Genomic DNA, 22,423 nt, shown 5'->3' on the forward strand with positions numbered 1-22,423 from the left:
GGATGTTGTCACGGGACTCCAAAGTCTCATTACTATTGGTCGAAACTGTTTTGACGTCACGTCCAAGGAAGCCTCCATGGTAACCGCGCCCTTGACGACGTGTATTTCCAAGCTTCCGGGTTTGTTCTTAAACTTAGTACTGTGTATACCCGTCCATCTGCTTTTAGTGGTTTCGTTTAAAGTATAAGCATTGATTGGTCTGGCACATTCATAACGTCACCCCACCCGAATTTTTTAAGCCAAGTGAAAACATAAATAACATGATTGTTTAGCAATTACAATACGTTTTGCCGAACAATTCACTGGAAAAATACTTTTTTTAAAAAGCTGAAATAATTACCTTACCGATCTTTTATGCACGATTCAATAGATTGTGTACTTGATTAACAGAATTAACAATATTGCCTGGCGATGGAATCCCAAATCTTCTATTTTTTCCATTACCATTGCCGTGCAGGACTTTATACTATTTAAAATTGTCCCTCTGTCATCAGCACATCAAAATCAACAGATTGCACAAAAAGTGACAACTGACAATCAAACTCGAGATTAATTATTATAATATTTTAATCATGGTTAAAAATCAATAAATAAATGTAAAGAAAACTCTGTATACACATACATGAGAGTGCTGAGAGCAGACAAACTCATTCCCTTTTGCACTACGCTGCGGGACATACAGGATGGCACATGATACACATTACACAGAAAACAAGTAAATTCAACTGGAATCGCCCATTTCAGAAGATCAAATATTCCCAGTATGGGCCATGGTAACCCAGAGCCTGTCCCTGAAGAACAGGGTTCAAATTAGGAGGAATGCTGGAATGGATGCCAATTCCATGCTGGGCAAATGCACACCAGCAGACAGGGACCAATTAACCAAGCCATTGTCTCTGGAAGGTGGGAGAAGCTGGCAGAAGAAGAACATGCAGATTCCAGACAGAAGGCAGTCCTGCTGAATCGAACCCTGGAACTAGAAAGCCATGAGACAGCTGCTTGAGCGACCAGACTACACACGCCCTTTTGAACCACAGAGAAAAACGCACTTCGATACGTATCACGTCCAAAAAATATTACATTGTTACTGAATTACATCAGGCGTAAAAAAGCAAGCACTTCATGGACGGTTTAAGCCACTCTGATTTAAAAAGATCGAAGCCCAGGGTACAGAGTTCCTCCATTTATCGGGGCTTTCATTTAAAGAAGCACAAAAGCTTAACTGCAGTACACCGACACACATACAGTACATTTGCAAGAGTAAGATCTGAGCTCTGGGAGGTTTGTCGGACCACGTCTGCATTTCAGACTTGACGGAACGACGCATAAAGTTTCAGATCACGACACGCGATTACTTTTCAATACGTGCTTCACACTGCAGCTCCAGTCCCTGGTGATTCTGCTGGGACCATTTGTAGCAACTGCTGTCTTTTAGTGTCGAAACAACAGGTAAGGTTAATCACTTACATTCTCAAGAGGACATCTTACCTGTGGTTTGTGCCCAGACATCTACAAAGAAAACTGAGTTTCACATACCATTTAGTGAACCTAACCTTGAGTGAGTCCTGTTTTACTTATTTTTTTCTGCCACATGAATACTGTAAATTTACGTTATCTTCATTTCGGCACAATAGTGCTTTCTGCTTGGTTTTACAGACGCTGAGATCCCACCAGATTTCATTCAGTAGTTCGGTGTTTGGGGGGACCTGTTGATCTCAGAACCAATCAGATATTCAGCAGCTCACAGCTCCTGAAGGTCACTGGAAGGGGTGCTGACTGTGGACACACCTGAGGGACAGCCTCAGCCCTAAAGTCCCACACACGAGCGAGCTGCTCCCACATGGATACGCCAAGATTGTTAGACCTCACCTGAAAGTTTAAGAAAGGCCATGTTCAAAATAATACCATTTAAATCGATCATGTTTCATTAACCTTGATAATAGAGTAGCGTTTAATGCCATTCTAAAACCTTCCGTCAAAGACGTGTGAAAACCCTGCTGGATTTCATCCATGTGCTGCAAAATTCAAAACTAAAGGGCCCTACATAGAAGACTATTCCAATAGTCCATGTGAGCACATTGTCCTGTCAGACCTGGGGGATAAAACAATCTACAGCAGATAAGGGGGGAGGAATTCAGAACTGAGGCTGCCCATGTAAAGGACTAGGTTCTTAAAGCTGTTCCAAGGCTGGGTGTAGAGGTGCGAAGAGTCCTCTCTAACTCAAACAGCGCCCCCTGGCGGCATGGGGGAGATGAGGTTCACAATTTGCACAAGGCCTGTGCCACTTTGGAGCTGGTCCTGCGGTTGAGAGAGCGACAGATGAAGGCCCCAGCATCCATCAGCTTTTGCAGGTCCACCCCCTGTCAAAGAGAAAGTGAGTCATAGGAGTGGGATACTCAAGGGAAGAGACAGGTGCAACTCGGGAGAGTGCAATTTCCAGTGAAGTCAGACTAACTGTTGCCGACTTCAACAGCTCACAGCCCCACAGTTATGAAGTTCTCTCAACATGCTTCGTAACCGACTCCCTGCCTGCGTGTTCATTTTAATCGGCGTGCACAAAGAGGAGGGAGAACGAGGGCGCGCCGGACTCACCGTCTGGATCCCCAGGCCATGGAGCATGTAGACAACATCCTCTGTGGCCACGTTCCCGGAGGCCCCCTGAGCGTACGGACAGCCCCCCAGCCCGGCCACCGACGAGTCCACCACACTCACTCCCATCTAGAGGACAGGGGCAGGGTCACGGTCACAGCGTACATGGGCAGACACAGTGCTTCCACAGACACTGACACTCGTCACAACAAAATAATCACCACGGAACAACTGCAAATGGCACAGGCTTGAGAGTTTAAAATGCAGCAAACAATCTGGAACAGAGGTGATGGACCTGGGTACTTCCTGATTTACTGATTCAGTCATTAGTCTTATTCTTACTCGACTTGTTCGACAAGTGACTGGCAATTTAGGGACAGCAATCAAACCTGTTGGGACTGTGGCCCCACAGTTTCAATTGTGACATGGAATGAATGTGAAAACCACCTAGTTAACGCCTCTTGAGTAGATGAGGTCATTCCAGGAATTACATATCATCCGTCTGCTTGTAGAGGTGAGGTGACTTGGGTCATCTGCAGCCAATTAGATGAACCAGCATATCAAGACAACTTTGAAAGCAGCAGCGCGTAACCGGTTCGCTCTTCAGCAATTCCTTTACTGAGGGCGAGGCACAGTTTTACATTTTTGCCAGACAGGTTTTGAGCCACCTTTTGTTCAGCACACACACCCACTTTCTACACAGCATCATGGGCCACCACAGCCAGCTCGAGAGGCGGCGCGGTGCATTCTGTTCGATTTCTTGCCGACCTGCAGCGCGACGAGGATGTTGGCGAGAGCTTGGCCGTAGGTGTCGTGGCAGTGCACCGCCAAGGCGTCGACGGGCACCTCTTTGGTCACCGCGCACAGCATCTCCCGCATGCTGCCAGGCGTGCCCACGCCGATAGTGTCACCCAGAGAGATCTCATAGCAGCCCATGGAGTACATCCTCTTGGCCACCTGCGCGCAGGAGAGAAAACCGCATCGGTAAGCCTACACACACACAAAAAAAAACAACACTGAACATCTGAACCAAACACCTTGCTGTGTGATGGTCCAACCTCACTCCTGGAGAGCCAGAAGACAGTCCGCACATTTTTCACCCTAACTTATCTCTTCATGGACTAGATCAGTGCAGTACTGGCTTAATGGATGACACATTCCTGCTGTAGATGAAACAACTATCAAACTCCACCATGCAGCCACTCCTATAGCCTCATAGCCTCCTTGGCTATAAATTGGCACTCATTTTTCACCACTACACCAAACAACAAGAACAGACCAAACGCTTCAAGGAAGTAAAATTGAATTGAAGGGGTCCTTGAGTTTGTCTTTATCACTGCTGCGTCAGACACAATCGCCAAGCACTTACCTGAGCTACTTTCTCAGGGCTGACCTTCCCTTCATAGGGGCAGCCGAGCACACAGGACACATACCTGTGGGAAAGACATGCACACCATCAAGCTATACCGGCACAGGCTGGAAATAACAAACGCTGATAGCGCACAGATCGTTTTTAAGGAACACACGTGGAACAGTACCCTCCACGTTCATTAGAAATTTAACAAACTGTGCATACCACTGAAAGGCCAAGAAGAGAACTGCAGTACAAGACACATTCCCCCCTCATCCATCTTCAGCGTGGTGTAACCACGATCAGTTTGGTGTGAACAACAAGTAGTAGAAAGTGCAAAAAATTAAAGCATTTCAGCTGATAACATTGCTTCGGCAAATACAATGGTGAAGACAAGACTCTTCTGAACTGCAGTCTTCAAAAACCACCTCTGAGTGCCTTTACTCTCAAAGGAGCAGAACTTATCTGGGTCCTTTTCGATTTCACACACTTACCCCCTGACCAGCACCCCAGCCTCTTGCGCCGCCCTTGTGACCTCCTCAAAGCGCTGCAGGCTCTCCTCAATGGAGCAGTTGATGTTTTTTTTGCTGAAGAGCTCTGAGGCGGCACCGAAAATGGCCACCTCTCTGGCATCTGCCTTTACCTGTGGGGCAGCACAGACAGCACGACAAAGATCAGAGGATGGGAAAGGAAGACAACACATGCCTCTCCTCTGGCAGCATCTGCCTCACCTGACACACAGGGAATACAGGACCGGTGACAAGCCCGTCTAGCTCAATGTTAATGTTAATTAAAATGGTTAATGCTTTTTTAAGCCGGAGCAATTCAAATCTCTAAACATTTACACAGCTGGACATTTCAAAAGAGCAATGGGAGTGAAGTACCTTCCTCAGGGGTACAACAGCAACAGCTGGGATCTGAGCCCATGACCTTCCAGTAGTGGACCAAGAAAACTAGCTGATACACCACACATACGTATCTTCTGAACTTTGAAATTGCACTGTTGAGAGTGTATATGGACGGGGAAGAGGCCAAGGGTCAAACGTTCAGCGCAGACACAAAGCATGAGACACAAAGGGCCGACGCGTGACGGCAGGGGGTACGCAGAGCGAGTGCTCAGCCTTAAAGGAAGAGGAGGTCCTGGACTCACGGCAGCTTGGAAGCCCTTGAGGTTGGGGGCGAGGACAGGGTAGCTAACTCCCGGGTGCTTGCGGATACCCTGCATGACCTCCATCTGGTCAGCCATCTGTGAACAAGAAGCGAAGAAGAAAGAGAGCAAAACAGAGAAAGGTCAGAAGGTTATAAGGCAGGTAACCGCTCTGCACAGGAAAGCCCAGAAAACTGTGGCAATGCTAGAGAAACACCTAAGCTGAACGTCTTTCTTCAGTTTTGCCTAATTCTGGAAGGTTTATTTATGTAGTGGTACAAAACAGAAAAAGCAGCGGCTCCTCATTAGAAAACTGGAGCAGCAGTTTAATCTGCTAAATCTAAATTTAGATTTGAATATGTGTGGTGGAACAATACCCTTTCAGATATAATTACTAAACAACCTTCCCCAAGTTTCAAGAACACGTTCTCCCACTATGTTCTTTCGTATAAATGCTCAGGTAAAGAGCTAAAGGGATTCTCGGTGCACGAACAGAAGTTCTTTACCTGAGGGACCCACTTCGGGGAGACAAAGCTAGTTGCCTCAATGACAGGAAGACCCGCCTCTGAAAGCATGTCAATCAGCCGTATCTTCACCTCAGCAGGGACAATGGTCTAGCAGAAACAGGGCAGGCAAACCAATCAAGGATGTTTTTGTCAGTTCACCTCTTGCACTCTTGAGGTGAAGCGCAGAAATTATTAGAAGCTGGACGGTGATGCTATCTTAACTACTGTAATAAAGTTGAGGCATGTTTGGCATTGGCAATACCCAAATGAAACACAAAATGAAACAATCTTCATTCATGCACAAAAACCATTGCTGCCACCTGTATCTCGGTGTATTCAAATGAAGCATAAAGATATTATAAAAAATCATAGGGTAAGAAACAGCTTTGGTTTTATTCCTAGAGCAACCACCTTCTTCTACCAATAAATATAAAGGTAAAATCAAGCACTCAGACTGAAACAGATTACGTCTTATAACAACTTATAAGTAAAAGTATCCGGACAGGAAGCCAAGGTTCAGACTGCTGAATGCTGCACGGTGGTGGTACCTTCTCATTCTGAAGCCCATCCCTGGGACCAACTTCCACAATCTTCACCCTCTCTGGGAGACACTTCACTGGGGAGACGCCAGCCTACAGGAGAGAGAGAGACAGACACACACACACACACAAGTGGAGATGATGGGAATTGATATTTCCTTGGGCAGTGCCAGCGCGTGTTCAGTAAAATTGTTTTCAGAACAGGGAAAAAACTTCAACGTCAAGATGAAAGATGGCTCCGACTGGGAGCTTCAGATTAGTGAGGCTGAGTGATATGAACCCTGGTTAGTACAGCAGGTAAGAGACACCCTCTACTGCTAGGCCAACACCACCAGTTGCCAGAGCTTCACTGCCCTGTGATTGCAACTGAGCTCTCCTAACACACGCATAGGTCAGAAACAAGGGGAGGCCATTCAGTACACACAGAGCCCTAACTGACTCCTTAATTGATTCAAGGATCTTGAAAGAAGCCAGGACATTGGCTTCAATGACATGTTGGGTAGCTTGTTGCAGAGCCCACAACCCTTTGTGTGAAGACGTGTGTTCGCATTTCTTCTTCATTTTTCACTTGTGTCCCTTGGTTCATCTTTTACTCCCGATTCCAAGGAGGTCCATAAAGGTTCCTGGGAGGATTCGGAATATGTGCATCGAGACCCATTTACTAGAAGCCTGAAGTATCGTTCCCAAGGTTTACGGCGACCCCAGTACATTATGATTCTACATTCCTCTTTGTACTTCACTTGAGGGCACTGCTACAAAACGGCCTGATGCACAAGACAACTCACGTCATTGTCTCTGCTCTCCAGTCTAGAGGAGGTGTGGTGTTACAATAACAAAACAAACTTGCTGAGGAAGCTAACAGCTTAGCAATGAAATTAAAAGCAAAAGCTTCTCGTCACCAGATTCACGTGACCTTTGACCCGTGACCTCAGGTGGCTCCAGTCAGCTGTATAGGAGCTGTGGGAGCTCAGAAGCTGGTGATTTACTGAGAGACAGCACATTATCCCAATGTCACCGCTGAGGGGAAAGGCTTTGCTGAGCTGGGGTACCAGTTTCGTCAGGTCAGATAGCATTGCCCCAATTAGTTGAGGCTATATTTCTAATTATCAGAAAGTCTGATGCCATTATTAAGTGAACAACACACCAATAACTGAAACTCTGCTCTTTTTCTAAACTGGGTCAAATACTTTCAGAAGATGCATAACAGGGCTGTCTCTGTTACTTCTTGTACTCTACTTGGAGACAAAAATTAAACTCCTTACGATTAGTGTGGAATTACAGAACACTGACATTCTAAACTTAACCAGCGGAGATTTAAAACCAAAATAATATAACAACTGATTAATACGCGTACCTTACTAAGTGAAAAGTCGCAGAAAGAAAATTCCTGCAACACCATCAATATCATTTCCTTCCCAACCATAAGGACCTAAGCCTTTGGAGGCATCACGACAACTAGTTTTATTGTGTTTAATTATATTTCCCTCTGTTACTAATGTAAGCTCTACATAGTCAAACATATGTGTTTTATATTTCTGCAGTTATATCCAAAATGTCGATTGTACTTAAAAAAAAAACTTAACAAAAGAGTGCCCTAGCCGTGAGCAGGTGAACAAAATCAACATCAGGAGACGGAACTAACTTATCCACTTGTTTGCTTTTGCTGTTTGCTCCGTACCGATGGTGACATTTAATTCAGGACTTGCAGAAACTTATACATATAAACTTCTCCGACATTTCACAGTGCAGCCTGCGTTGACATCACTGTTTTAATAACCATAATTCAGTTGATTATACATTTAACAAAAGTTTTTAAAAAAAAACTGCTATTGCAGCAGTACACTGCGCTAGATGCAGACAGCCTTCTTGATAGAAAAGAGGCAGACACATTTGTTCATCTGGCACAGACCAACTCACAGCCTTAGCTGCACTGACGAACGATCTCAAATCCCTAAACCGGAACCCCAAACCGGACGAGAAGGTCCCGCAGACACGCATCATCATCGCCGCCGCCATCTTGCTCCGCTGCAGGCCAGTGACGACACTGGCCCCGCCCACTGGCGCTGAAGAATAAGTGACAGCGCCCCGGCCAATCACATCACGAGCTCTGTTCTAAACAGCCAATCACGCAACTGAAACGAGTTCATCTTCTTGTTAAAGGGACCGCCGCTTATTTGAGCATAATGTCCCAATAATGCACAATATGCATCTGGTGTCTTTCAAAATAATACAAAAACGAACTAAATCTAAAATCTTAAAGTTCTGAAGCGGCGCAATGTTTTAAATTACCCAGACTTGCAAATCGTTAGCCAGATTAACGTACTTGTGAAACACACAGCAATAGCGAGTAATATTCGACTTATAATAAAAACTCATCTTGGCGTTGCTTCCCACAGGTTTTAGGTACAAATATTGACAAAGTGATAAGACTACCGGTGTCCATGTATTTTAAAACCCCTTATCAGACCAGAAAAAAAAACAATTGTATCAAATTCAGTACAGCGTCAAATAAGTATTTAAGTATTTTTTTTTATATATATGGTACAGTCAGACATTACAGCAGCACCCAAAAAAGCAGTTACGTTTACATTCCATTTCTCACGCCAGAGCATTAAATCCCCAGCGCGTTAAATTCATTCAAAACGTAGCTACGACGCCGGAAGCTCTTTGATCTCCGTATTACCTGCGTGCAAATTGCTCCCATCTTCCGCAAACCATTATGCAACAGGTCACGAAGCACAAGCGGAGCTACGATTTATTTTATATATATGTGTCGATAAAACTTGTTTTCCTCGAGCAGTGTGTCTCCCTTTTCCGAGTGCCTGCGGATAAACCCCGGAGACTCAAGCGGAGCGGATGCGAGCTGCAGCCCAGTGACACTTAGCGCCGCTGCTGCGCTGGTCCCGCATCGCCATCGGCCAGCGCTCGGGACCCCTGGAGCTGGGTGTTGCACATGTACATTATTCCACTGATCTAAACTTGACACTCACAGACGTGTACAGCGCTGTGGCAGCACGGCCCACGTCACGGTTAAGTGTGAGATTCAGGAGCCATCTCTCACGCCAATCCTCGTTAGTATAGTGGTGAGTATCCCCGCCTGTCACGCGGGAGACCGGGGTTCGATTCCCCGACGGGGAGGCATGTTTGTTTTCTTCTTTTATTTTTTCCCTCCTAAAATATATATCCATTTTTATAAATTCACGTATTTGTCGAGTCCGAAAAATTATTTTGTTTTCTTGTTGCACAACTTAACCTTAACTTTTCAAAGCCTCGAGGAAACCAGAATAAAAGATCTATTTACACTCACTTACAGTATGGCTTAGGGTATGTTATCTTATAATATATACTCATAACATGATAATTAATAGTTAATAATTGCTTACACTTATAGCGCTTTACAGGTAATGGGGGACTCCCCTCCACCACCACCAGTGTGCAGCCCCACCTGGATGATGCACCAGTCCGCTCCCCACACACCAGCTCTCAGTGGGGAGGAGAGCAGAGCGATTAAGCCAGTTCAGAGATGGGGATTATTAGGAGGCCATGACTGGTAAGGCCAGGGGAAAATTTGGTCAGGACACTGGGGTAACACCCCTACTCTTTTCGAGAAACACCCTGGGATTTTTAATGACCAGAGAGAGTCAGGACCTTGGTTTTACGTTCAATCTGACTGATAAAACTTGTTGTCTTATGATTTATTATTAATAATAAAATAATAAACTATTCTATGTATATAGCACCTTTAAAAGTAGCTTCTCAAAGCAATTTACATTAAGAAATTAAAATTACAAGGAGAGGAGATACCCACTTGTACTCAGGGAAGGTACACAAACACTAAGAGGATACACTGACACTTGCAGTGATTTTATTACCAGAGTCACCATAAAGGTACAAAATGCGTCAATGGGCAAGTACCATGTAAATTTAGGACAATACAAAAAAGATAAATGTTTGAAAAGCTCTCAGTGCACGAGGATAGGAAATTTCTTCCTCTGTTCTTCCTTCTGATTCACCACACGTCAGTGCAGTCGAGCAGATTTGTGGTAAACATCCCTTTTCTGCGCAGAAGCCGAGGGCTGACCGCGCACACGGCCCAGCAGCAGGACAGGGGTCTGCTCTCACGCCGCGCCCTGCAGCCTCAGCGTCCAGCCCACCGCCAGTGGCGTGCGCAGGACAGGCAGGAACACCGACAGGCCCGTCGGGCCCCTGGGCATCCACCTCAAGGGCTTGGGGTACCCCAGTAATGTCACCTGTACACCCAGACACACAAGGGGGAGAGAAACTTCATTAACCACCCTGGGACAATCCAGCAACTGCTGGGATTTTTTTAGATTAAAAGATTAAGCTGCCATTTTCTAGTAATACCATATCAAAATATGATCAAAACAAATTTATGTACAGAATTTTTTTAAAAACATTTTTTAGTAGGGAGTTGCAAATGCAGACTCTTCTTTTAGAGTTTCGGATTTTGGATTCTCAAAAACGTCAAGACCCCTGGGGCTCGGAAAGGCTGTGCTCCGAGAGAGGCGCCGGACGTACGTTCGAGGCGGGGGAGGTTTTGGGAGCGCCGAGCTGCAGCACGTTGTCCACCGGCCACTCGAGGAAGATGGCGTAAACGTCGGAGCCCTTCGAGGTGTACCTGCCAGGGGAGACCGCCGCGTCAGGTCCCCGTCGCCGTGGGCACGCGGTCTGGCCTCCCCATCAATCCCAACCCCACAATCGCAGACGACCCGGAGGGACGGACTCTCCCTGCGGGTAACGGCCCACCCGAGCCATCGACTGCCCAGGGAGAATGAGGAGGGCTGCCCGAGCGAGAGGACAGCGAGAGGGGCCGAGCCTTACGGAATCAGAACTAGGGGGCTCGGGGGCGCAGGAGGAAAGGCTCCCGGCAGCTTCCGGACCGGACCCCTCACCAGAGCGGCACGGTGGCGTTCTCGTTCTGCACCCTCCAGGGACGAGACGAGTACACCGCCTCCCCGTTCACCGCCAGCCAGCCTCCCACGCCGCGCAGCCGCTCCTCGAACGCCACGGGCAGGGTGCCATCGGCCGTGGGGCCCACGTTCAGCAGGTAGTTCCCCCCCAGGCTCACGGTCCGCACCAGGTCCTGCACAGAGGACAGAGCAGACAAAACAGCCGAGTGGCAACAGCCAGGACCGGACACACGGCTGAAACAGGATGGTGGCGGACGGGCAGCGGCCGTACCGCTATGATCGCTGGCAGGTCGAGCAGCTGATCCCGGGTCATGTCCCGCCGGTATCCCCAGGACAGAGTGTCCACGGAGGTGCACTTCTCCCACTTGTGCTCGGGCAGCCGACCCGGAGTGTACTTGTCCTCGCAGTTAAAATAGCCGCCGTGCTTACAGGCGCACCCCGCCCCCCAGCGGTCATTGGTCACCACAGAGTCCTGCAAGAAGCCATCCAATCAGGAAATGCATCATCACCCCCAGCTCTTGTGCTTTCATTAGCATCTTGGCCAACCATTGGACACCACCTTCACAGACCCATTGGAAGAGAGATGTCAATAGCCTTTACAATCTCAGGACAGGATATTCACACCAGATGGGTCCTGTATTTTTTTTTGCTGTCAGGCATGTTTTACTGTAAAGGAACAAGTACTAGGTTTATTCCATGCTGAAAAGAGTAGAAAGAAAACATGTTTCGGCTGTGGAGCCTTCTTCGGATGTTTTACTGTATATCATTTTTGACAAATTCTTTACCTAACAGCCACGGTACTTTTCCTAGGATCAACGCTGAGACCATGATTAAGGCATTGTACAAAGGAAGAGAAAATCGAACTACTATACAGGACATATTAAGGGCAGTTCCTCTGGAATGCTCACCCTGACTGGGCTGTCATTGTAGAGCCAGGCCAGGAACTGGGTGGAATTCCAGTAGGTGTCAGGAGCTTCCCAGTCCCCATCCGACCAAATCAGGTCTGGCTGGTACCTGGAAGAGGACAGCAAGTGAACCTGTAACCACCACAGAGACAGTCAGAGCCCGGGCTGTCTGCCGTATGATAACTGGACTAAAGGAAGACGTGTTCATTGCAATTCTGTGTCAGTCTATTTTGTTTCAACCTATCTTTGCCCCCAACATGACCAATAAACACTTTGATCATAACAAATGGGAGCTGTATTATTTAACACCTTGTCAGCAAGATCCACTGCTGGAGTGCAGTATAGCATGAAAGGGGCAAAGCTGAGATAAAAGACTACAGTTCCCATGTCACACACCTTACACATGGTTTTTAGCCAACAGAATTCACAACAACCACCTGTGGTAACAGGGGGCATTTAGCCGATTTTAAGAATAAAAACCATCCTACTGCTATTCCATGCGGCTTCATTGTTACAAAGCAAACATCTCTTCATGCACCACTGAGATCACTTTAAATATTTTGGAACAATAAGACTGACTACCTGTGAGGCCACATAGTAGTGCAGCGATTAGCATCTCTGTCTTATAGCGCTTTGGCCCTGGGTTCAATTCCATAACATGGGATGCTGTCTATGTGGACTTTGTACAGTATGTACGCCCCCGTGTGAGTGTGGGCTTCCTCCAGGTACTCTGGTTTCCCCCCACAGCCCGAAGACATGGTGTTGGTTTAACTGGTTTTGGAGAAAACCGGCCCTGGTGTGAGTGTGTGCACGCACGTCTATCACGAGCTGGACTGGCGTCCCATCCAGGGCGGGGACAGGCTCCAGCTTCTGCGGGACCCTGTACTGAAAGAAGCGGCTGGAAATTGGGCGGGCGATTATTACCTGTTGACAAGGTCGTAGAGCTCAGGGAGGGTTTTGCGAAAGACAAACTCCTGGGTCTTAAAGGCAGCCTTTTTATCAGCCAGGTAGAGGGGGTGGAACCACTCAAAGAGGGAGTGGTACAGCCCATAGCGCAGAGACCTGAGAGGGGTGTACAGACAGACCTGAGAGCCAGCAGCATTTCAGAACAACACCAGATGCAGATCAGATTGCTGTTCTTTATCCAGGAGACGAGCAGAACATTATTAGCCTGTGAACCGCGCAGGATTTTTGCATTCTTTTATGGAACAAAAACTGTGAATTGCTTACAGTACTTCCTGCTTTAAGAACATAAGAAAACATACAAACCGAAGGAGGCTGCTCAGCCTATTTGGTAGTAAGTCGCGAACGGAACACTGATCTCAACCAGCCATTTCCCGAAAAAAGCCAAGACTTCAACAGCATGACTGGGAAGCTCTTCCACACTTCCACAGGGGCTCTGGGCGAACTTTGGGTTTTTATTATATAACATTTCATGTAATACTCCCGACACGTTTGCGTAGCCTACACGAGCGTTTTCTGCTGCCGACACGCGATTCACACCCGCCCAGAGGAAGTCAAGCGTCTCGTTTCAAACACCAGGCAGAGCCGCCGTTCATTTCTGTTGGCGTCTGTCCCTTTGTTTCTGGGCGGAAACATTAAAGGGGACATGAGCAAGTGGACCTTGACGGACAGCAGAAAGCCCTGCTCTGCGTTGCCCAAGCCCAACCACCCCCGTTGCTCACATCCTTGACAGCGAACGGCAATGCCTCCGGCTCCACGCACGTCTGCACTCTGCACTTTCTGCATGGTCTACCATGTTTTGCTTTCAGTCCTACATATTTATTGTCCCGCTGTTATTAATGCATTGTCTACATTGTGTAGCGTTGTCCTGTTGTACTGTGTTGTCTGCTGTACTATGCATGTCCCCAGAGATCCGTGCGAGCAAGAACAAGAACATACATATGGGCAATAAACTCCTGTACTCTACTCTGCTCTAAGCCCCACACCTATCTCACCTCTTGCTGAGCGCAGACCCCAGGCTGCCCACCAGGTCCCTGTGCGGACCCGTGTCCACTGCGTTCCAGTTCCAGGACTCCGCCGAACCCCAGTTCGTGAAGCCCTCGTGATGTTTGGCTGTCAGAACCACGTACCTGCCGGCGGGGAACCAGCGCAGACGTTAGCAAGAGCCGCGGAGGCGCATGTCGCAGGCTGATTGCAGAAATAATGCAAACAAACGAACAAAACAGCCGGCTGTTCTCCGGTCAAAATATTTAAAAGTTTAAAGCAGAAGAGCCAAGAGCGGGATAGCGCCGAAGACCGAAGCAACTCACTTCGCCCCCGAAGCCTCAAATACGTCAGCCCACTGGTCCGGATCAAAAAACTGGGCTCGGAACTCGGGGGCGAAATCCGGGTAGGCGAACCCAGGCGGGTAGTTCTTCTCCATGAAGTCCACATACAGCGGCTCCTGCGTTCCCCGCCAGTGCCACCAAAACCACTCGCTTCCGAACCCCGGAACCGAAAACACACCCCAGTGCACGAAGATCCCGAACTTGGCTTCGTCGTACCACGAGGGCAGCGGCCTGGAATCCAGGCTGGCCCAGTCCGGAGCGTACCGAGACCGGACAGCCGACACCAAGAGACAGCTAAAATACAGCAGGCGAGAAGCCCGCATTGTAGTCTGAAAAGGGACTTCAGTTACAAACGTTAAAATATAACATGCAACTTGCTACCTAGCAGTAGCAGGTCTAAGATAGATATATATATATTTGCGCCTCCTCCAGTCCAAGCGTGTATTAGTAGCAAAGATGTACTACAGACCCACTGTGTGTCTGGACCGATTCCGCTCGAAGTGGAACTCGGGGTCATGTGACACGGTGATCACGTGCCATTGTCTCGCGCAGTTGCCGGACTTTCGCTTTGATGGTGGAAGATGAGCAGGCGGCGGATTGTATCGCCCATCGCAACAGCGGCGGAGTGTGTTGCCCGCTCACGGGAAGGTGACAGGAACATTGAACAGCTGGACTTTATTCTGTTAAACTACCACTTTCTAACTGAAACGTGAACAAGCTGATTTGTGCGTGTTCGGTGAGGCTGGAAAATTTGTTACCAGCATTGTTTTGGATAGATTTTGCAAAACTTTATGTTTAAGCGTTTTAAGTGTGAATCTTGGATTTAAGTAGTTTGACATTCTTAATAAGATAAGGTGCAAGATGGAAAAGGAGCATTTATTTGTAATTAAGCTGTCAGTAATACTGGTTAGATATGGTCTAGTGCTTCTCTGTCTTTTAATGCTTGTAAGGTGGAGATGTAAAATTACTTAAACTCCATTAAAAACATGAAGAATTACAAGGCAAAAAATACAATTGATGAACATTAAAACTGTAACTTCTTGTGTTGAGATTTGTAATGGCCTCTGGAGCGGATCGGTCTGTGCTTTTCTGTTCACTAGTCTTTTCTGGATTCATTCCCTTTCTCCCCTACTTGTGTTCTCTGATGTTTAATAAAACGCTGAAAAAAACACGCTCGTGGCTGCTAGGAACATTGAAAGGATCCTTGCTCAAACTAAACAAGAAATAATATCCACTCGCTGTGCGGCGACGTTTGAACTATAGAGGCAGTGTATAATATCTAAATGTAAAATTAATTTTAAAAAAGGTAAAATAAATCATTGCTTTGTATAACGCTATTAAAACATTTAAATGATTATTATAAAAAAAAACTTTGAACAGTTTTATAGTAAGTCAGCAATGCTGATACAAAGATAGCGTTTTACTGCCGGCGTGCCCTGCTGTAAATTAACAATCGGTAGGCGCCTCCTAATCCCGAGCTCTGTTCCAGATGTTACGTTCCAACTGTTTAAATTACTTGTACGATGTAAGCATTTAAGTTGAAATTTATCGCAAACTTCATTCGTCTGATTTTGATCTCGTTTGTCCCCCAAACTCGCCTGCAGCCAATTTGATAGGGCTTCTCCTGCTGCGCCCCAAAACTGGAATTGTGTTCATTCATGTGACCTATCCTGAGCGCATTAAAATCCAGACTCCAACCCTTCCTCATAAAGGCTTTTATGTAACTGGTATCCGTGTATATAAAATCAAGTTTATTATTTTATTATAAATGTAACCGTCTGAAAAGCTTAAACTAATAGCAGAGCTCTAATCAACTAAATAATCACTTCGCTGGATCAAAGCTCAGGCTGAGATGTAGAGGAGTATGAACTGCAGCGCATAAGTTAATGTCTGTAAACTAAAAAGGTTTTTAATGTTGTACGGAAGTTTTAAATTCTTTAAAAAACGTTAACAAACAGGATTTTTAAAATGGATTTTCATGTGTACAGCACAGCCCGTGCCCATCTGCGGGACGTGACGCAGTTACATCAGCTTTCTGCCGAAAGACAGGGGGCAGTCTTCCACAGCAGCAGGGCGCCCGACCACAGCAACAGGCACAGAGGACAGAGAGAGGGGCTTCTTCTCAGATCCGTGGCTGCTGGTTTTCACTGGGTTGGAAGAACAAGACTAAAGAGCACAAACACAGGCATGCATCAGAGATGGTCACCTCCACCGCCTGAGAGACTAAGCAGCCCTTAATTTTCACTCCATCTCTGCTCTTAAGGACTTCGCGGAATATTAATCGTTTGGGCAAAAAGCCAACGTGCCTGTTGCTGCTTTAGGTCTTTATTTGATCATGATCCAAGAGCCTCCAGCTTTCAGGACTAGAATGGACTATCCCAGACATACATGATCACAGGACATGCCCAGCTACACCACCACACATACAGCGGAAGCACAGGGCACACACCCAGATCCGCCTTATTTCCCTCCATACAATCAGTTACTCAGCAAGCAAGACTTTCCTCAGCCAAGTACAAAAATGGTTTTCATTTGTGAAAAGGCAACAATAAAAAAAACATAACACCTACAAGGCAAAAGAACAATTATAAATAAAGACACGATACATGTAGAAGCATTTGGGGAAAAAAAACAACAACATTCAGAAGTTCAGAAAACAAAGCGTGCACTCGACAATATTTAAACAGTACAAAACTCAAGGACAGAACAAAATTCGATGAAAAACAACAGTAGGACAGGGATCATTTCTATGCCTGCATTTCCCAGTCTGGTTGATATCACTGAAGGTCTGAAAAAAAGACTGTTCCAAACAGCAAACGTTGTATTATAAGGTAGACTTAAAGCCATAACAGAGGCTACAGCAAGCCTTGGTCCAATCTCTCCCTCGTGTTTTGCAGTACTGCCGATAAAGCCTACCTGCCTACCTTCGCACCCATTCTCACCAAGACACCATCGGCAAGTCGAAGGACCAGTGAAACGTCTCCTAGAGAACTGCTAAAGAAGGAAGCCTGGAAACGGGCCGGAAATTAGGACATCAGAAACGTCGCAGACAAGGGCAGGCAGTCCTCATTAAGCCCCTCTAGCCCATTTGCATCATAGTTGCTGGCTGGTCCAAGGGTCTCACCAAGCCATTTCTTGAAAGAGGCCAGGGTATCGTCTACAGCAATATGGCCAGCTTACCTCTTCCAGCCTCTCACAACCCGCTATGTAAAGAACCACCCCCTGCTCTCGGATTTAAATGCACTTTCACTTGGTTTCCATGTGCAGCCTCTGATTCAGTTCCCTGTCGACACTGAAGGAGGTCGCTTGGTTGATTGTGCCAGGATTTTCAGTTTCTGGATCCCCTATTTTAAGTTTGCCTTAAAATAAATTAAAAGCTCCTTTGTGACTAAAAGTGCAAATACAAAGCTGGGATATTTTTCAGCCATTCTTTAAAAATTCAGAACAACAACAACCCGACAGGTGACTAAGAAAAGCCATTATCAGACAATCAAAGCTGCTTCTTTAGTGTTACTACAAAATCAGGGCAGTCTTTTTAAAAATGTAGGTGCTTTTCTAAGAGATGGATTTCCAAACATGTTTAGGATATGAAGTTGCAGGACTTTTTTTAAAAATCCATTTAAGATTCCTTTGGCAATTTAAAAGTGTCACCATTGTTGATGCTCAAAGCTTCACAGTGTCCACGACAGCTTCTATTCAGAACTCTTACTGCCTCCAAATAAAATACTGAAAAAATGTTCTGTGGCTCCAGTTCTAGTGTTGGGACTGGGAGAATGTGAAGGCAGGGATTCTACACATGCATGCAAAACTGTTGACTCCTGTGACAAACCCACACCCACAGACCAGGACCCAACAAGTATGGGTTTCAATTCATACTCCCTCCACTGGGTGGAGCTCTAGCTCACAACTGGCTTGGTCTCCTTCTGCTCCAGCTCCTCGTCGCTGTCCTCCACTTCCTGAATGATGAGGTCTGCGCCCGAGTCTTCCGCCAGATCATCTTCATCTGTCATCGGCCAACCCTTGTCCCCCTCCTCCTCCCCGAAATAGGGCCCCATCACGCCGCCGGCCGGGTCCGAGCTGTCAAACACCACGCTGTCGCAGCCCGACTCCAGCAGGCACTCGTTGCAGAGGCGGTACCGGCGCGTGCCCTCGCACACCACCCGCCCGCTCAGCTCCGTCACCTGCCGCTTGCACTTCCTGCAGATCAGTTTCCTGGCCTGGTGGATCTGTTGGGAAGACAGGAAGCGCAGGAGCGTCTAGCGGGTATGCAGTCAGGAAGTAATCGTTTCAGGGAAAATGCTCGGAGTCCCCGGAGGTGCACAGGGAGCGTGGCAGCAGGACAGAGCTGCTAGCCGGGCAGACACTGGGACTGGGACAGCGGGAGAGTCGGAAGCAGACAGGCGCAGACGCGCACATGGACACTCACGGTCTGGAAGTGGCTGCGCAGGTGCTCCAGGCGGGTGAACCTCTTGGAGCAGGCCTCGCAGGGGTATGGACGCTCCCCGGTGTGGCAGCGCAGGTGTCTCTTCAGGTCCGCCTTCCTCTTCACCGTGTGGGTGCAGAACGGGCACTTGAACCGCATGGTCGGGCACTCGTCTGGACAGGACAAGAGACACGGGGTTCAGCGCTGAGAAACCGAGGCCCCTAGGCCTGTCCCCTCTCCCTGACCCCTGACCCCTCTCTTATGACCCTGGTTCCCTAACCCCCGATCCCAGCCCTCACCCTGCAGACACCCCACCAAAGCAAAGCGCAACATTTGCTTGAGGAAGTAAAACAAGGTCACGATAAATCTGCAATCTTGGGACAGCAGTGAGATAATTAGAATTACATTCACAGACATTTGTGGAGTCTAAATCTTGAGAAAGTTCGCAGCTAATATCAAATATCAGAAGACTTGCGCAGTTCCTGTAGTTAGCGCCCTTCCTCTGCACATCCAGCACTTATTTAGTTTAGCTCCTCACAGGGTTCATAATTAAGGTTCCCCCCCACATCGGCTTCACCTCTGTTGAAGAGGCCCACAACCCCAACGATAGTGGGCAATGTATTGTAGAGCTCGTCAGCCTTCTCTGCTTTGGGGCGGGAGGGCGCCCCCTTCAGTTCGGAGGAAGAACGCGTGGCCGCAGGCTGAATAGACCAGTCTTTTTTCTTCCCTGTCTCCCCAGCGCCCCCCTCTGGCCCCAAACTGAACTGGTACCCTCCAGGTGAGGCGTGTAGCTCGGGGTCAGCGATCTGAAGGGCTCGGCGGCCCATTCGCCGAGAAGGCTGCTCTGACGGGGATGAGCCGCGCTTGGCGGGCTCTGGCTCAGACTTGGTCTCCTTGTGGTAGTCCACTTCGGGGCTGTTGTAAATGTGCCAGGAGGCAGGCTGAGAGCTGCTGGGGCTTTTCAGCATTGCCCCCGCATTGCTGGAGGAGTAATCTTGCGGCTCTCTGACACCCCCAGACCTTGAAGCGTTCTCAGACAGGCTCAGGTAGTGGTCATCCTCCTCCTTGGCGCTGATGTCCAGGGAGGACTTGATGAAGCTCTTGCAGTAGCCGATGACGTCGGTCATCTGCAGGTAGCTGGCTGCTGACATGACCTCGATGACGTTGGTGCTAGTGAGGTCAAGCTTCCCCGAGTACATGAAGTCGAGGATGACGGTGAAAGTGTCCTGGCTGAAGACTTCGAAGGAGGCGCTGACAGGCTGCCCGCAGTCCTGGGCGCCCTGGGACAACAGCATGCGGAAGTAGCCACTGCTGGCGAAGAGCACATTGCGGTGCGCCTTGAAAACCCGCCCCTCCACCAGCACGCTGCAGTCACAGAAGAGTTCCTGCCTGCGCTGCTCATCCAGCTGCTGCAGCAGACGGCTCTGATGACTGGAGGAAATGTCAGCGCTGAGCGCCGAGACGCGGGAGGGGTGCCTAGAGAAGAGAGAGAGCATCCCAGGGTGAGGAGACATCGACAAGAGTGCGGAACAGGAGAGTGAATTAGGTAGGAGAGACAGAGCTGGGGACAGGTCAAGTGGGTTGGAGAATAAGACAGGATAAATTCATGTGTATCTCTGACATCAGCATGCGCCTGCCTCAAAAGTTAACATGGTAACAACATGTCTTGTTATGAGGCATGCAAGAACCCTTGGCACCCCATTTAAAAGCACATTCCTGGGTTTTCTGTCTTTTTTTGTCCATCCTTGGCCCTTGATGGGTATCAAAGACTAGAAAAAGAAAGAATTCAAGACACATGTCTGACAAATATCCGATTTACTACTACTGTTTTTCCTGGGGGTGCACAGGGTCTCTCACCAACGAGGCTGGATGAAGGAAAGCCATCCTTAGAATTGTGAGGGCCCTGTCGCCCCTTGAAGTTTTTGGCCAAGATCACAGTAAAATACTCTCAATGACGTCGTGATGCTGCTGATAGACGAAAAACCCACATTTACCGTCCGCAACACCACGTTACAGTGAGTGGATTCTTTTTTCCAGCTGGTTTAACCAGCAGGAAACCTTTCCATTACAGACATTTCTACATCGCCCACGTACTGCATGGAAGGACGTCGAATGGATAAAATGCCTGTAGATTAAAGGACGGTGAGATACAGTCTCCGGGTGCCCTGAACAGCTCGGTCGTTTTTTTTTTTTTAATTTGAAAATGTTCAATAAGGAAGAAAGAGGGGCGGGGGGTCTCGCCGCACGGTTAATCGCGTCCTCCCAGTCTCCTGTCCGCACGCCGATTGGCCGGGCTGCCCGCCGCTCACAGGCGAGCTCTCTCGAAGTGGATTGAAAAGCTACACCCGGTTGACGGCGTCGGGCGCCGGGGGAGACCGACAGAGGCACTGCGCTGCGGACACAGCCCTGCCGTACAGCGCACGGAGCGACACGAAAGCCTGCTCTCATTATCGCGCCATAGCTGAAAAAAGGCATCTGCAGGATTTTAGTTTTTTTTTTTAAATAAAAAGCGCATAAAATACCCTTTATTTCCCAGGTGCCCTTTTCTTAAGAACACAGCCTACAGCTATAAACCCGGTCCCCCCCCTTTCCTATTTTAAGTTCTTTAAAACAACAAAAAACGCATTTGATATATTTGGGTTCTGATTTCAGAACGTGAGGGGCACGTTTGTTTTGTTTAAAGAAAACTAAACGGCACAGCAGTAGCACCCTGTGGCTTGGCAGAGGCGCCCGAAGGCTCCTGCCAGACCGAAACACTGAACACGAAGGGAAGCGATAACTATTGATCGTGAAGTGCGTTCAGCCTCCACTCTGCATATACCTCAGTGTGTCGTGAAACTGTGTTAAAATCACATTTTATCCGCCAGATATTTTGCCTCGCACGCAGAGCTCGCTGTTACCACTGCGAGATCTCCGCTCTCAGCCCTTGGGGTTTACAGAAAGGACGCCCACCGAAGAACTAACAATGAAATAACCAAGACCGGGGATTTCGCGAAAAGAACGCGAAAAAATACGTATATATATATATGTTGGCTGAAATGGCGAGGAGGATACACGTCCGTGGACGCTGCTCTCCCGAGTCCTCCGTCTCGACACCCGTTTCACCCAGCCAGCCGAAGACCCAGCGCAGCTGCAGCCCAGCACCATGGTCAGCGGAGACGCGAGCTGGTTCTCTGCGGTGCGAGGCGCTGCCTTCACGGGCTGCAATTATCCGCAGGACCCGCTGACGCCCTACGGTCCCTGCGCCCTGCCTCCCACGCTCCTCACTTCCCGATACCCGCTGCTTTCTCCGGCGATACTCACGGTTGCCCCGGCTCGCCGGGTGTCTGTGAAGATCCTTTCGTCCGCATTTCGGAAAGAATGTCCATTTGTGTGTGTGTGTGTTTGTTGCAGGAGAAAATAAAAGAATGGAAAAAAAGTGAGTCTCTCCTCTTCGTCTCCGGCGCAGGGCGATACGGTCGCTGCTCAGCCCTAAAGACGAAAACCCGGTTGCCGGACAAAAGGGAGGCCGTGCTGACGTGGGTGTGGAAGCGCAGCGCCCGAGGGCCGGAGAGCAGCTTAAAGCCCCAGCGCGCACGTTAACCCCTCAGTCCTCCCTGCACCGGCAGGAAGCCCTCACCCCCCCAGGCTCATTGTTATCTAACCCGCACACCTCGAGTAAGAGATGTAGGTGAAGAAACGCTGAAGTTGTGCGTTTGGTCTATGGTAGCAGCCCCAAAGCTAAGGCTTTCACACTGCGTT

At 48.1% G+C, this 22,423-nt stretch overlaps 3 protein-coding genes and 1 non-coding gene across 6 annotated transcripts; 1 reads left to right on the top strand and 3 right to left on the bottom strand.

Moving 5' to 3' along the window:
* Positions 1-543: 543 nt before the first annotated feature.
* hmgcl (3-hydroxy-3-methylglutaryl-CoA lyase) lies at positions 544-9,097 on the bottom strand. Of its 3 annotated transcripts, none has more exons than XM_015348763.2 (9): positions 8,816-9,097; positions 6,142-6,225; positions 5,594-5,701; positions 5,091-5,186; positions 4,435-4,583; positions 3,959-4,022; positions 3,358-3,546; positions 2,593-2,718; positions 544-2,360 (listed from the first exon to the last, which is right to left on the bottom strand). In XM_015348763.2, exons 1-9 carry the CDS (start codon positions 8,834-8,836, stop codon positions 2,259-2,261), a joined length of 939 nt encoding a protein of 312 aa, XP_015204249.1. In that variant the 5' UTR covers positions 8,837-9,097; the 3' UTR covers positions 544-2,258. The 3 variants fall into 3 exon arrangements, with proteins under 3 accessions (XP_015204249.1, XP_006631395.1, XP_015204250.1); XM_006631332.3 differs by lacking the exon at positions 8,816-9,097 and adding an exon at positions 8,050-8,192; XM_015348764.2 differs by lacking the exons at positions 5,594-5,701; positions 8,816-9,097 and adding an exon at positions 8,050-8,261.
* Positions 9,098-9,198: 101 nt separating this feature from the next.
* trnad-guc (transfer RNA aspartic acid (anticodon GUC)) lies at positions 9,199-9,270 on the top strand. Its single transcript has one exon. It is a non-coding gene; the product is annotated as a tRNA-Asp (tRNA).
* Positions 9,271-9,980: 710 nt separating this feature from the next.
* Positions 9,981-14,779, bottom strand: LOC102685044 (alpha-L-fucosidase 1). Its single transcript, XM_006631333.3, has 8 exons — positions 14,242-14,779; positions 13,927-14,061; positions 12,893-13,030; positions 11,972-12,077; positions 11,335-11,535; positions 11,046-11,236; positions 10,672-10,771; positions 9,981-10,382 (listed from the first exon to the last, which is right to left on the bottom strand). Exons 1-8 carry the CDS (start codon positions 14,580-14,582, stop codon positions 10,251-10,253), a joined length of 1,344 nt encoding a protein of 447 aa, XP_006631396.2. The 5' UTR covers positions 14,583-14,779; the 3' UTR covers positions 9,981-10,250.
* A 1,789-nt stretch (positions 14,780-16,568) lies between these two features.
* zbtb8a (zinc finger and BTB domain containing 8A) lies at positions 16,569-22,423 on the bottom strand. Its single transcript, XM_006643441.3, has 4 exons — positions 21,986-22,423; positions 19,260-20,158; positions 18,686-18,855; positions 16,569-18,485 (listed from the first exon to the last, which is right to left on the bottom strand). The coding sequence occupies exons 1-4, from the start codon at positions 22,048-22,050 to the stop codon at positions 18,156-18,158; spliced, it is 1,464 nt and encodes a 487-aa protein (XP_006643504.2). The 5' UTR covers positions 22,051-22,423; the 3' UTR covers positions 16,569-18,155.

Source organism: Lepisosteus oculatus, chromosome 11, assembly GCF_040954835.1.
Source record: "Lepisosteus oculatus isolate fLepOcu1 chromosome 11, fLepOcu1.hap2, whole genome shotgun sequence".
Taxonomy (NCBI): domain Eukaryota; kingdom Metazoa; phylum Chordata; class Actinopteri; order Semionotiformes; family Lepisosteidae; genus Lepisosteus; species Lepisosteus oculatus.